A 15,940-nucleotide genomic window follows, 5' to 3' on the forward strand; every position below is an offset into this window, starting at 1 on the left:
GTCGTATTACTATGATTTCCATAGCTCGCAAATAACTGTTAACACTTTTTCGTTGTCTGCAAATAAAAGTCTTTCACTGACACAGTCAAAAAAACTCAGACAGAAACTGTTTTTGTCGCGTCTGGCTTAGCTCTCTCGCGCTCTGAGGGAGACAGTTATTTCTGTTTTCGTTTCCTCAAATCAAACACTCATCGTTTGCTTGAGTTAAATGAAGCAAACGGTAAGTTGATTTTGTATGGGTAATCACGCGCGATTGCTGCGTTCTTTTTGTATGTATATATGCGTGTATTTACATGCACACGAAGGCAAAAACATTTTCTGCTGAGTTTTTTAGTCAAACTGTCTTTGTGTGAGGGAAAATCGTGTTAGTTTTACGCGACACTCGTGTGAGAGCGAAACAGATGCTAAAGAAAACAGAGAGTGACGCTCAGAGCGAGACGTGTCTGCACAATATTTTTGATTATGATGCGAGGAAGAGAATAAACGAAAAAACGATCAACTCTCATTTGCAAGCTCTGATGGTTTCTTTTATATTATCTTAGAAATATACAAACCGTTAAAACGCAACCAACACGGCAAAAATTGGTGCTTTATTTTTCGTACAATTCAATTGACAAGTGGAACATTTTTCACAAAAAATCGCTGCTTTTTGCAGCCACTTTCCCAAATTTTGAAGGGCTATAACTCCTCTTAAAATTGACCGATTTTCAAAAAATCTTTTAGCTACTATCCCGTAGATCAATTCATTTTCATATGGGATTAACTTTTTTAAAATCACTTCAAGTCACATTTCTGATTTTTGCCACACCGGCAGAGGCGCCACTGTGCAACGATACATTTTGGATTTACAATTTGCACAGGTAACGAACAATTTTCATTTTTTGTGCGCTGCTGCTAATTGAGAGACCATAGAGACCGAGCATAAAGAGGGGGAGAGAGAGTAAGAGGACATAACCGATCTTCATTTGGGAACGTATGCATTTCGTGGCAGCGGTCGCAGCGCACTGATTTTTCCTTACCTTATTTTCACTGATTGAGCCTCAAAAGAACGAGCCGAGCATATACGAAGTTGTCTGGTCTCTTCGGCGCATTTTTTCGTTGTTGAAAAAAATTGTACTACATGTCTAGTCTATGTGTTTTCTGGTTAGTGGCAAAAACGAGCTAGTGAGAGAAAAACAAGCGAGTGAACCAAAACGAACTAGCACTAACCAGAGACCATAGACCTGACCCGTAGTGTAAAGCGTTTTGCACACTTTTTTTTCGAGCTTTGCGTCCCACACAACTTCGTATTTGCTCGGCTCTTCACTTTTAGGTTCGGGCTACGAAAATATACGAAAGCACAATCATTTCGCTTCATGCGCTCGATCGAGATGATCGACTGTTAAGCAAAAGATCTCTCTATGCTCAATGTTTCCCTTACTGGCTCTCTCTCTCTCTCTCTTTCTCGATGCTCTCTGCTCTCTCAAATAAGTATATCTATGTATGCATGTGAGCACAAGCAGCAGCTCACAAAAATTGAAATTTCTTCGCAGGAAGAACCCATGTCATCCCTTCTGAGTGAAGAGTATTCTCTTCAAACTCTTCAAACCGTTTGCCATGCTCGTGCAAAAAGTTTGCGTTTTTGTCATTATTTGTGGGAAGGGTATGAAAGCGTTAGTGCACATAAACAAAATGTTTTCACTACATGTACTATGAGCATTTGTATGCCTGTGTGCGAAGCTCTTGCTGCCTGTAGTATATTTAAAGCCCAGCATTTGCATTTTGTAGATCTTGTGAAGTGCTGACATACATACATATATACACGTTTGATTGTGTGTACGCAGGGGACGCGATGCTCGCATTATATGGGGTATCAGTTGTAGAAGCATTTGTGTGCCTATGTGCCTGAATATGGGCTCGAGAATCGCGTTTATAGTTAAGTAGCTGCTTTTATTTAGATGATCGTGGGCTTCGCTATCAGAATTTATGATTTAGCCCAGTGTGCAAATTGAAATGCGATTTTCGATCCTGCACCTTTTGCACCTGCTTTATACCTGACTAACAAAAGTATCAAGTCAAGTGAATTTTATTAATTGTACATAGAGTTTTTTTTTTTTATATATGTATGTATTGCTTACATTAATAAAAGGCTTGAGCGCATAAATAATGTGCGGGCAGGTTTCAAGTACAATTCAGCCGACTCTAGGGGAAATCCAGCAAAAAAATTAAAATCCACAAAGGTTTTTCCAGTGGCTAAGAAACGCAAATTGCGGAAAATCTCTCATTTGGCGTTATGGCATACCTCATATGGGGTTACACTCATTTTATTTTGGGACCTACTAAGCTTAAGAGCTCTTCATACGTTGTCCCATCCATGCAGAGGAAATTTGTTGAGTGTTCAGGTAAGGATTCATTTAGCTTCCTCAATAATTTTGTGAGGGTGTACTTTTCTAGTTTGACATACAAATGTTTATTCCACATGGTCTCCACGAGATCTGAGAAGATATGAGAGCTAGGTACTTGAAATTTTGCATATGTACTCGTATAAACGAGTTTATCATATTTTTTTCGATAACTCATCCGATTCCCGTTTATCGAGAATAATGGATAAGCTGACTTCGTTTTTTCAACGTAATTTTAAAACTATTAGATCTGTAACATACAGATGTTGATATCACGCCCCCTTCGCCAACCCGTAAAAAAAAGTATTTTAAGTACTAGAGACATGTGTTTTGGAATACGCATAAATTTGAATTTTATTAAAGGTTTTATGGAGACAGGCCCACTCTTCAACAAATAAATTCTCATAATATTCCCCACACTGCAGCCCAAGTGCAGTCGCTGCTAACTGCGCAGTTAGCTAGACGAGCAGTTTCGACTAGATCACTCTTAATTTTTGTATAATCAGAGCTTCTGATTGCCTTGCCTTTAATTGAGCCGTTTTCGATATATATTAACTTTGATAGTATGAAAATTGAAGATTTACCATTTTTATTGTTGCTGAGCTTTAAAAATTTTATAATGGGAAAATGATAATAAATAAGAAGAACAGTTATTTTTATTAATTTTTTGTAAAGTCTATACAATGATTTTGAACTTTCTATCTATTTATCTTATGGATAATGTAATGCAAAGCCACGCCTTATATTTTACCTATTTAAGAGAATAAGTTATTTTCGTTGTGGCCATTTAAAAATATGTTTGAAAAAGTTAGATTACATTTAATAAATTAGATTATATGCATTTGCAAAGTTATTAAGCATAACATATATGTTAATAATCTGCTACTTCTTTATGTGGAAAATAAAATCTGTTTATCTCAGTTAATAGCAATGTTTCCATTATCATTTTCTTTTTTTTTATACATTACCGGCATGCATGAAATTTCACCTGGAAAGAGAAAACGCACGATTGGATGGGTATACTCTGATGCCACCAGTTGATATATTATAGTTTACAGCTAGTTAATTAATTAATTACTATCATAATTTATAGTACTAATAACTAGTGTGTTTGCATCTGTGTATATGTACATTTGAGTATATTGATGTCAAGTTAATGAGTAACTTTAATTTCACATAATACAAATATTACAAATATATCAAGCAACATATGCAAACTTTAAAATCAAATTTAAACTAATATAAGCCTAAAATAATTTTTTTATATGCGAGTATGTATGTGCCATTTGTCGTTATGGGTAGACGTTAATGGGAAGCAACTTGTTGCGATAACGAAGAGTGCTCGTAGTTAGAAAATAAAGAAAAGAAGAAATGTACCTTCATCTTATACCTCTTCTTGTGTAGTAGATAAAATTTGTAAACTGTTGTTTTATTGAACAAGTTGTATCCCGTAACAATAAAATTAAGTTAATAAATATTCAGTTTCACTATTCATATTACAAAAGCGTTGCGCTCATTATCTTTCTCAGGATAGGGGTGAAAGAGGTACGCAAATAAATACAAACTTTCATTAAAATTGGGTATTTGAAATAACTTTTATAATTTTCTAGGTTATCATCGACTTGGCATTACTGGTGACGCGGGTGGTATACCTATCAGGCTTCCTTGTACATTACTGTGGCTTACATTTGTACCAGACGAACTGACCGCTATACCCATACTATTCTCAGTATCTTTTTTGGATGTAGTGGATGAATGTATTAAAGGATCACTTATCATATGTTGTACTGATAAATTCATAGTAGATGGTTGTGTCCCTTTTCCAATTCCAATTGTAGTCAATTGTGTTTGAGGATTTTGCGAAGACGGTGGCACACTTGATGAAGCAATAACATTTACTCCCGATGGCTGCATTCGAAGATGTGTAGCAGAAGGACCTAAATGACCTACCGACGGTGGCGGTATGGGGCTCGGATCCTTACCTCGCAGATGAGCTGCCGATTGGGCTGCGTACATACTTAGGGCTTTCTGACGCTCTTCTGCTTCATGGCGGAAAGCTGCTTCCATTATGGGATTGTATCGCAGAATAGGTGCATAGGGATCCCGATATGGATCAATACCCCACGGAGTCGGTCCAGGTGGACCAAAATGTGTAAGTGGTCCACTGATACCCATTGAAGGTGGCATCATATTACGGGAAATATGTGATGTTGGTGGTGGTAATCCATGTCGACCCGCTACTAAGAAGTTGGCATGGTGATGTGCTGCAGCCACTGCTGCATTTGGTTGAACAGACACCAACGATGAAGGATGATATCGTGGATCTCCGACGTTCGCAGCTGCTGATGCACGCATAAGCAGGGCGTCTTGCTCCTCTTTCGATCGGGAATGTTCTTCTTTAATTCGTATTTCTGTATTCAGCTCACCAATAATACGGTGAGGTGACCGATCTCGAGGTGTGGATGAAGATGAAGCAACTATTGCTTGTTTGTTGCTCTCATTAATGCGTTGTTGCTGTAGCATACGTTCGCGTTCAACTTCTCGACGTTCTATTTCACGTCGCTCGCGCTCTTTGCGTTCACGTTCCCGTTCGCGTTCTCTTTCACGCTCCTGTTGTTCACGTTTTAGTTTGTCCTCTTTATCTTTACGCTCACGCTCTTCACGCTCCCTTCTTTGACGATCGCGCTCGCGCTGCTCTCGTTCACGTATCTCCCGCTCTCGATCTCGTTCTTCGGCTTCACGACGTGCATTCTCAATAAGATCTGATTTTATGGGCCAAACAGTAGGTCCAGCGGTAGCTGCAGGATGATATGGCATTGAGCGTGGTACTGAACCAGTTCTGAAATAATATTTTAATTGTGAAGTACATATAATCAATATTAATAGTTATTTAGTGAATAATATATATATATATATATATATATATATATATGAGCAGTGACGAGCAAAACTGTAACTGAATTCAATGTTGCAACTTTAAGGGTCTGTATTTTTACTTCGACTCTATGGATGTTTAAGATCTTAATTTTATTTTGTTAGTATATTTAGCTGTCTTACCTGAAAATTTTAAAACATTCGGTTGGCTGGAATAATTATGTTTCTTATATATATATAAAAATGTAATGAAAGTCAAATGTTACAGTCTTGCACTTCGGTTATTTTCCAGCAAATATATTTATTAATAATTATTTAATAATTAATGCATAGCTCATTTGACTTTTTAGGTCATTAATGCCATTTATCATAATTTTTGTGTACCGTCGCACCATTTCAGGAGGAATCGCGCCCCAAATGTTCACTTGGAGCCGCGCTTAATTCGCAGACTGTGATTTCACATGTCTCCATATATTTTCAATGATATTCATGTCTGAAGAATACTCTGGACACTTCAGGGACTTGAATCCTTGCGACATTGTCCTTTTTTTGACCAAATTAGACGTGTTTTTTGAGTCATTGTTCTGCATTTTTCAGTAGTAAGACCCATATAATCTTTGTTTGTGCTCCCCTAAGCCAATACCAGGATTGTGCATATGACTTGAAACTGTTAATATGGTAAGATGAAACAATAAACAACCATTTTGTGTCATATGGATAATCTCGGCACTAGCATAGAGGTCCAACAGTCCTGTTTGTTGATTGTAACAGTACAGTAAGGTTTTATGGTTTAGGGGAGCACAAACAAAGATTGTGATTGACCCATGGTTTTAATCGATGGAATAACGTTTCGGGATAATACCTGATCACATTACAAAAGAATTTGGGAGAATTAAATGAAAATATGGGGTTTACTATTGAAAAATGCAGAACAAAAAACAAAAAAACACGTCTAACTTGGTCAAAAAGTGGACAACATGGAAAGGATTCAAGTCCCTGAAGTGTCCAGAGTATTCTTCAGACATGAATATCATTAAAAAATTATGGAAATCGCAGCCTGCGAATTATGGGTGGCTCCAAGTGGAATGATAGAGCTATGTAAGAGGAACAAGTACATTTGGTGCGCGATTCCTCCTGAAATGGTGCGACGGTACACAAAAATTATGATAAATGGCCTTAATGACCTAAAAAGTCAAAAGAGCTATGCATTTAATATTAAATAATTATTAATAAATACATTTGCAGAAAAATGACCGGAGTGCAAAACTGTAACATTTGACTTTCATTACATTTTTTTTCTTATAATTATTCCAGCCAACCGAATGATTTCTAATTTTCAGGTAAGACAGCTAAATATCATACTAACAAAATAAAAAACATTGAATTCGTATTACAGTTTTGCTCGTCACTGCTCATATATACATATATATATATACTCATGATGAAAATAATTAGTACACCCCTTAAAATTAAACTTTTTAAAGTTTAGGTTAGCAAAACATTTTTTCTACTGCCCTAAACATGCAAATTTAAATGCACATTTCTGTATTTCTGTATTAGATATATATTAATAATAATAAGTCTAAAGTAAATAAGTAAATTTGGAAAACAAATTTATTTTTTCAAAAGTTACAAACAAACAAAAATTGAGTTTTTTGTGCTTGACTAAAGTAATAGGTACACTTTACCTTGGTAAACTGTGTTTCATTTTTATACTCATTCACGAAAGTGAATCAGTATATTGGTTTTGTGCTATGTCCGTCTTGCTGTCCGTCCGTCTGTCCGTCTGTCCGTCCGTCCGTCCGTCTATTTCGGCGCTATTGAAGCTAAACACTTGAAATTTGGAACCCATACTCGTGTATATTTTCGATTTATAAAGTGTTAAAATTTTCCCGATCCGCCCACTATGGGCGTGGCAAATCGGAAAAGTTTATATCTCCTAAAGTATAATAGCTAGAAGCTTAAAATTTATATAGTTCAGTTACTGGTAGCCTCCCCTATCGATTCCCCAAAAAATAATTTTTACGCCTCTTTAGGGGCGTGGCATATCGGAAAATACACTGTAATTTTCACTTTTTTTGAGGGTAAGCATTCAAACTTTGCAGTTAGGGTACCGTTATCTCGTTCTAAAAACTGACCAAAAATGAGGTGTCTACGCCCAGTTGGGGCGGGCAAATCGGAAAAACCTGTATATTCTACAGTATTAGAGCGAAACTTAACTACTAAATTGTTGATGGGATGTCATGATTAACAAACACAAGATCAAGAGTGCGATTAAGATGGTTTGAAATAGAGTTCATCTGAAACATAGACAGGTTAAACAATTCATCAAAAAGATAGTGATCAATTGTCGGAATAAAAAAATTTGCATTACAAGTTGAAGACCAAGAAGTGTTCGGAATATTAAAATCACCCAACACAAGAAGACAATCTCTATCATTTACATGTTCATTAACTTGTTTAATACAATTTATGTGGTGAGCATAAACTTGTACATCAGAAGAGGGAGGGATATAAGAACATGTGATGTATAATGAGCACGATGGCAGAGTTAATTTAACCGCTATAATCTCCACATCATAAAGGGACGAAAAGGTAAACAATTCAGAGTGGATAATGGACTTAACCGCAATTAACACCCCACCACCTCTGCGCGACGAACGGTCGAGTCTATAAATAGTGAAATTACTTGAAAGAATTTCACTATTATGAATATTACTGCCATGTTTCAGTGAAAGCGATAATATCATATTGTACACTGAAACTATGCAAGAAAAGACTTTTAAGTTTTGAGTTTAAGCCACGTACATTTTGATAAATCAGGGACAGCTGAGAAGAGGTTTGTAAGTAATTTAGTTTTTTGGTACAACGTTTGATGAAGATTGCACCGAAGGTAAATTTACTGAAATAGGCATCGATCTGTTACGATTTTTGGGTTTAAATTCATGAACAACTACATGAGGTGGCCAGAAATTAGGGTCACAAAGGGTTTTAAAGTGTTCTACAGGCACATTGATTTTGAACGAAGCAATTTCACGCGGTGTCGCAAAACTAAACTTCGATATAAAAACATTAGCCGGAATCTTATTTGAGATAAAAGCCGATACTGCCTCAATGGTAGTGTCAGATGAAAGCCTAGATAAGAAAACTTGCTTTCTAGGAGAGACAACAGATAAGGTAATGCTTTGAGAGGCTGACTTATTGTCACTCTTTGTTTGAGCAACAATAGAAGTAGCATCCAAATTTGGGACAGGGGCTTGAGTTTCAATAGAAGCCTCAATAGGAGAAATAGATATGGGACAAGGTGAAGGAGGATCTAGAGAATTGGGAGCCGACGACAAAACAGAAGCGCAAGGTGAGGGAGGAGCAAGCGAATTAGGTGACGGTACTATTACAGAAGGAGTTACCGACAACAAAGGAGTATCCAATTGAGAGAGGACTTTCAAAGCCGTACTGATTTAAGATTACCTCAGCAGCAGCCATGTCACTGGTCAACTGCATAGAAATCTTCTTCAGTTTTAAAAACTGAGACCTCACAGCACTATACATTTTAGAAAAGTTTATTTGTTTTTCCAAACAAATCGGACAAGACCAGCGTATGCCTCCACTACCAGCTTTAGTAGTAGACATAATCTTGTCATATTCACGCCCAGTAAGACCTGCACACTTAGTATGCATCATGTTATCACACAGCCAGCAACTTATAAATTGCGCTTGTGCAGAATCAACTGTTTGCCTGAAAGTGCAAGCTTTTTTGCAGCAACTCATATTGGCAATCGGGATAGATCACAAAATTACTGAATGTAAACAGAAATGTCACAACAAAGAGAGGTATAAATGTGTTGAGAGCGAGTCCAACAACAAACAGCCGTTACAGAGCGCAACGAAAATATATGTTGAGAGAGCGAGTCAACAACAAAAACAGCCGTTACGGAGCAGATCAAAAGTCCTCAGCGAGAGAGTATACTTGCACACCACAAAAATCAAAGATTCAAGAGAGGCAAATACAACAACCGTAGATAGTGAGAGCAACTTATGCACACACTCACACAAACTTAGAAAGAGTGAACTGGGGAGAGCGCCAACAAATAGAAACACTAAAGCAAAAATGCAAATAATGAAACTAATGAACCGACACTGCACACAAAGCTTCACAAATTAAAAAAGCAAATTATTAAAAACGCAGTGAACAACGGATCAAACCTTGCACAGGATAATATAGATATTTGCTGTATACAACCGAACCGCAATTATGTGAAATTTAATAAAAATAATTAACTAAGAAAACAAGAATAATTGAAGAGCACAATAGTAAACACGTCTGTTAACTCTCACTGAGAACTCTCTATATGTGAATGAGTATTCCGCAGTCGGTAACGCCCGACTGCTACGGTCATACTTGTTTGATTTTCAAATCATACCAAATCATTTGGTATTCTATTTTTGGATTAATATCCTGTATATCCTATTTTATTTTCAAAAAAAATGTTCTATCCAGTTCGACATACACCTAATTATAAGTTGGCAGGTCTCATTCGTAATCTTCCTCCATGTTTCTTGGACACAGTCCCCTATTGGGAGTTTGTTCTCACACTTTTTCTTTACAATCTGCTTTTTCAATTGACTACACACGTTTTCGATTGGATTCAGATTCAGGAGAATGACTGGGCCGAGCGAGAGTGTCCACTTTACTAACCTCAAACCAAGTTTTTACTAATTTAGACGAGGGTCTCGGGCCGCTATCCTGTTGACAAACCCAGCGCAGAGGCATATTTTCCTCAGCATATGGTAGCATTATATTTTCTCATAATGTCAGATATTAGGATAATCAGACGATACAGAAGCACACCATAATGTTTCCACCGCCATGCTTCACTATTTTTTTGTGTAGCGAGGACAAAATTCTTTACCTTTAGGGAGTTTTACATGCCTGGTATAATCATTTCTATAAAGTAGAGCTCGCAAATGAGAGTTCATCGTTTTTTCGTTTATGCTCTGCTTCGCATCATAACCAAAAAAATTGTGCAGACACGTCTCGCTCTGAGCGCCACTCTTTGTTTTCTTTAGAATCTGTTTCGCTCAGACGCAATGCAATGACTCATTCGCGTGACGCTCTCATATGAGTGTCGCGTAAAGACTAACACGATTTTCCCTCACACAAAGACTCTCAGCAAAAAACACTGACTAAAAAACTCAGCAGAAATAGTTTTTGCCTTCCAGTGCATGTAAATACACGCATACATACATACAAAAAGAACGCAGCAATCGCGCGTGATTACCCATACAAACGCAACTTACAGTTTGCTTCATTTAACTCAAGCAAACGATCAGTGTTTGACTTGAGGAAACGAAAACAGAAATAACTGTCTCCCTCAGAGCGCGAGCGAGCTAAGCCAGACGCGACAAAAACAGTTTATGTATGAGTTTTTTTGACTGTGTCAGTGAAGACACTTATTTGCAGACAACGAAAAAGTGTTAACAGTTAATTGCGAGCTATGCTATAAAGGCAAATTTTCGTTTCGTCGTTAAATAGGAAATTACGCCACTTTTTTTGACATTCAGATCCTTCCCAGGTGATGTGGTCTTTAGCAAAATTTTGCATCATCATAAAATTTTTGGTGCACATCAAAGGAACCATATTTTCGAAATGACCTGGTGGCTTAGCCATATGTTGTCATCTCCTAACGGATGCAATGATCTTTGAAGATTTGAAAGGGTCGGAAAGGTTGCAATCCTTATAATGCGTCGGTCCAGTTCTTATGTGGCTTTCGATGAACTTCCACGTGTTCCCTTTTTATTGTGCACCTTTAAAGCATTTTGCACAACGTTAAGAGATCTGTTCATCAGTTTCGCAATTTCACGCAAAGATTTGCCACTCCTAAGGTTTTTAGCAATTCTGCGTTCCTCACTCGAACAATTAATATTTCGACCCATCTACATATGATAGTGATAATTTTTTTTTACTATAAACATCTGTAGGAAGGTTACTTACTATTTTATAACAATAAAAGAAATCTTTCTTATCCTACACTTTTTTTCAGGCTGAAGAAATGGAGTGTACCCATTATTTTCAGTAGGCTCTTTTCAATAGATTGTGACTACTATGAATTTAGGGGGAAATAACATTTTTTTTGGCATGCATCATATTGTCAGATTGCTTTCTTAAAGTTACCATCCAGTTTTTTTTTAAATATCAAAAATTAATTAGTTATGGCAGAATCTTCAACATTATTTAGGTGTACTTATTATTTTCATCATGAGTGTATATATACTGAGTTTAATTGTGCGCGCGTCTATCGTTATTCTGTAGCATACACCGTCCAAAGAATAAAAAAATGGTGCAAAGATCGCGTCATTCAAGCAACCTGAACAACTAAAATACCTACATTCCCATGAAGAATTGTCAGTAAAGAACAAATAAGAAAGCTCTAGTCGAGACCGCTCGACTACGAGAGCCTGAGCCCTTCGATCAATAGCTATTTCAATCATTTTCGCGTCTTTCTGCTTACACAAGACACATACACACACACGCACGCACACACGCACACGCACACACGCATGCACACACACACACATGAACGCACACGAGCACCCACGGCTAAACACGCATGAGCTGTAGTGTGAGCTTGCTTTGAGAACTTAATTGTTTAAAAACTTTTCTTGTGGACATACGATCTTCATGAAATATAACATATGCATGTATTTGCCAAAGCACAAGTCTCTAGTATTTAAAATACGCCTTTTACAAACATAGTGGTGAGGGGGTGTATATAGGGGTGGGGGTAAATTTTGACAAAAAGCGAAATTGTATAAAATGCATTTAAGTATACATTTAAAATTTGAAGACTCTAGCGGCAAAGCTGTAGGAGATATCATTTTCTAACTGATTGTCGATACGGTTTTTTTTATCGATAACAAAAATAACGAAATGAGTTATCGATTTTTTGTGATAAACTCGAATTCCGCGCTGTATATACGGACATTTAAAAAAAGAAGTCTCTAGCACTTATATCTTCTGAAATCGACGCATTCACACATACGGCCAGACGGACAGTCAGACGGACAGACAGACAGACGGACAGAGCCAAATCGACTCAGCTCGTTGCTCTGATCAAGAATATATATACTTCGTGGGGTCTGCCACGCCTCCTTCTGCCTGTTACATACATTTCAACAAAACCATTATACCCCGATTTCCCATTGAAAATGGGTTCAGGGTATAAAGACAATCTCTGACTTAATGGTCCAGATTTGAGAGCTGGACTCATTGCCGAGCATGGAAAACCAGTGTCAATTCAAAAATTCAATCATAAAAGAAGCATGAGTACAATGGTCTAATAGATACGAAAAAGCCATTGTTAACTGACCGTAACCGGGGATAGAGGATATTATTCATCACAGAGTACACCAAATTGGACCAGACTTAGTTATATTACTTGACGAAAGGAAGTTCAACTTGTTAGGAAGAACTGGAAAGACCATGGTGTGGCGAAAACTTCATATAGAGCTGAAAAAAGAATGGTTGAGGCCAACACGATGGAGATTTTGTCAAGGTTTGGGGCTTTATTTCCACCAAGGCACTATAGAAAAAAACCGAAGTTTTGGCATTAATACAATTTTTTATCTTAAAACTTTTTTTTTTATTAATAAATATCTTAACTAAAGTAGAAAGTATTTTTTTTAAACAATTTTTGAGCTGTACTATATAACGTAAGGGTTGAAAGTCAGCTGACCTAAAGTTGCTCTGTCGGAAAAAAAAGCGCAAGTTAAATTGTACAAATTGCAAGTTTAATGCTGCTGTAAATAAAAAGAAAACCACTAACCAGAGAACACATAACCGGACAAGTAGTGTAAAGCGTTTTGCACACTTTTTTTCGGGAGTTATCTCCCAGACCACTTCGTATTTACTCGGCTCTTCACTTTTTGTGTTCGGGCTACGAACATATACGAAAGCACAATCATTTCGCTTCATGCGCTCGACCGAGATGCTCAAATATGTATATGTATGTATGCATGTGAGCACAAGCTTGGAAAGGGGTTCATTTGCTGATAAAGCAAAAAAAGTATATGATAACCTAAACTATAAATTTGAATCCGATGGTTACGAGAATATGGGCAATATGTAAAGAAAAAACTTGACTATATATTTTTAAAAAATTGGAGAAATGTGGAATAAGAGCAACAGAACTAAGTCTAAAGTGGTCGAACAAAAATTCGGATTGGTTTGCGCAGTATGAATGTGTACCACTAAATAAAAAATCTTCATCGTCTACATTAAATCTACATCGAGGACGTCCTAAATTAAGTTTTGTGGAGTGTTCAGAAAGAACCAAGCGTCGACGGATAGCAGAATTAGCAGACCTTGATGTGTCCGCTGCTGATGATTTGCGTTCGGCTTTTAGTCATCCGAATCCGTCGATTTGTCCAGCAAAGGCCTGTGAAGTTGTATTTTTTATAACAGAAGCCGGTTTGACGAAGCATCAATATTTATTACTTAGAAGCTTCGTGAACAGTAAAGTTGATGCTAATTTTCTACCATGCTACGATACTGTTGTGAAGGAAAAAAAACACAGTTATCCTGAAGCAATGACTATTAGCGAAATCCAGGCTTGAAGTTGAGCTCCAAAATTTGTTGGACCATACCGCTTCGAGGATTCTTCAGTTACAAAATGAGGTAATAAATGAAATAGATGAGGCATCAAATTGTTTTTACCTTAATTGGTAAATGGGGTTTCGATGGTAGCTCAGGGCAGAGCGAGTACAAGCAGAAAGTTGAAAATAATAATTTTGAAGAAAGTAACTGGTTTGTCACGTCCTATGTTCCGCTCCAACTTATTACAAAGTCACCAATTGATCCGGAAAACATAATAATTTGGGAAAACCCAACACCATCGTCAACCCGTTACTGTCGTCCTATTAGATTTCAATTTAAAAAAGAATCTGTTGAGTTGACTGTTAATGAAGAAAAATATTTTAAAACGAAAATTCAAAAGCTGATCCCAACTAAATTTGAAACATCATCTAATCAAACAATACATGTTAAACATATCTTGCAACTCACAATGGTTGATGGCAAAGTGTGCAATGCGTTAACGCAAACCTCCTCGGCAAAGTGCTATATTTGCGGCGCAAAACCCACGGATATGAACGATATTAAAAAATGTTTGCAAAAAAAAATTGAAAGAGAACACTTTGAATTTGGATTATCTCCTCTACACGCATATATTCGATTTTTTGAATACTTTCTTCACCTTTCATACAGATTAGAAATCAAACAATGGCAAATCAGATCTTCCGAAGATAAGAAACATTTTCAAAAACGAAAAAAAAAAGATTTAAGAGGAATTTAGAGAAAAATTGGGGCGGATTGTCGATAAACCCAAAACTGGCGGTAGTGGATCTACCAATGACGGAAATACGGCTAGAACGTTTTTTAATAATGCTTTTGTGTCTGCCGAAATAACAGGCATTGATAAATGTCTAATTGAAAACTGTGCTACATTATTGCAAGCCTTGTCCTCAGGATATTCTATAAATGTGGACAGATTTCGAAAATTTGCGTTGGATACAGCAAGAGAACTGATAGAAAAATATAGTTGGTATTACCTCCCCCCGTCAGTCCACAAAATATTAATTCTTGCACCTGATGTCATTGCACATGCATTAGTATCTAAGGACATAAAAATGTACCGACTCAACCACACTCGAAAGATCTCTCGTATAGCAACAAATACAGACTTATTTAATAGATTGTTATTGAGCTCGGATCCTTTCATAAGTGGACAAAGAAAGCTTAAAAACAAAAATAAATCTGTTCTGTTAAAATTCGTTTTTCAATTACTTAATTAATTTTTTTACTTCATATTATTCCATTTTTATAAAAAAAAAAATTATTTTACTATCCGCTTTTAGTCTTTATTCAAAATTCTTCATCATTTAACAGCCTGGGAGGGTCCCGACCTTGTCACAGTATGACAATTGGTTGGTTTATAATTTGTAAGTACTAAATAAATCTAGTTTCAAAATTTCATAATAAAATTCCAACGCAAAGAATTTTGGCCACCATTTCCATATAGCACCGTCCACTGTGCATTGACTGGAAATAGTTTTAAGAGACTCTGTTAGGTATATAAGAACTAGGATTTTAAGCAATAAACATTTCAGTTTCAATCTTGAATTCGGCAAATGTGGAGTTGTTTCATTTAACGCTCTAACAACCATCTCGGTCGAGCGCATGAAGCGAAATGATTGTGCTTTCGTATATTTTCGTAGCCCGAACCCAAAAAGTGAGGAGCCGAGCAAATACGAAGTGGTCTGGGAGATAACTCCCGTAAAAAAGTGTGCAAAACGCTGTACACTACTTGTCCGGTCTATGTGTTCTCTGGTTAGTGAGAAAACCTATGACTTTAAATATGGAAAACATTACTGTTAATATGTACTATAAATTGTCAATTCCAATTTTTAAGTACATTTGTTTCATTGTCTAATTATACCCTGCACCCATTGAAAATGGGAAATCAGGATATAATGGTTTTGTCAAAAGTAGGTAACAGGCGTAACAGAAGGAGGTGTTGCAGACCTCATAAAGTATATATATTCTTGATTGCGCAAAGAGCTGAGTCGATTTAGACCTGTCCGTCTGTCCGTCAGTCCGTCCGTGTGTATGAACGCGTCGATCTCAGAAG

At 36.9% G+C, this 15,940-nt stretch overlaps 1 protein-coding gene across 6 annotated transcripts in view; it reads right to left on the reverse strand.

Annotated features, from left to right (window-relative positions):
* Positions 1–3,019: 3,019 nt before the first annotated feature.
* Positions 3,020–15,940, reverse strand: part of LOC6586713 (mucin-5AC) — a 71,839-nt gene continuing 58,918 nt past the window's right edge. For all 6 annotated transcript variants that reach the window (XM_044009377.1, XM_015160285.3, XM_044009376.1 and 3 more), the window contains one exon: positions 3,020–5,220. In XM_044009377.1, coding sequence (XP_043865312.1) covers positions 3,996–5,220 — 1,225 coding nt within the window. In that variant the 3' untranslated portion in view covers positions 3,020–3,995. The remainder of the gene's footprint in view (positions 5,221–15,940) is intronic.

Source organism: Drosophila mojavensis, unplaced genomic scaffold (assembly GCF_018153725.1).
Source record: "Drosophila mojavensis isolate 15081-1352.22 unplaced genomic scaffold, ASM1815372v1 contig_72, whole genome shotgun sequence".
In the NCBI taxonomy this organism is placed as follows: domain Eukaryota; kingdom Metazoa; phylum Arthropoda; class Insecta; order Diptera; family Drosophilidae; genus Drosophila; species Drosophila mojavensis.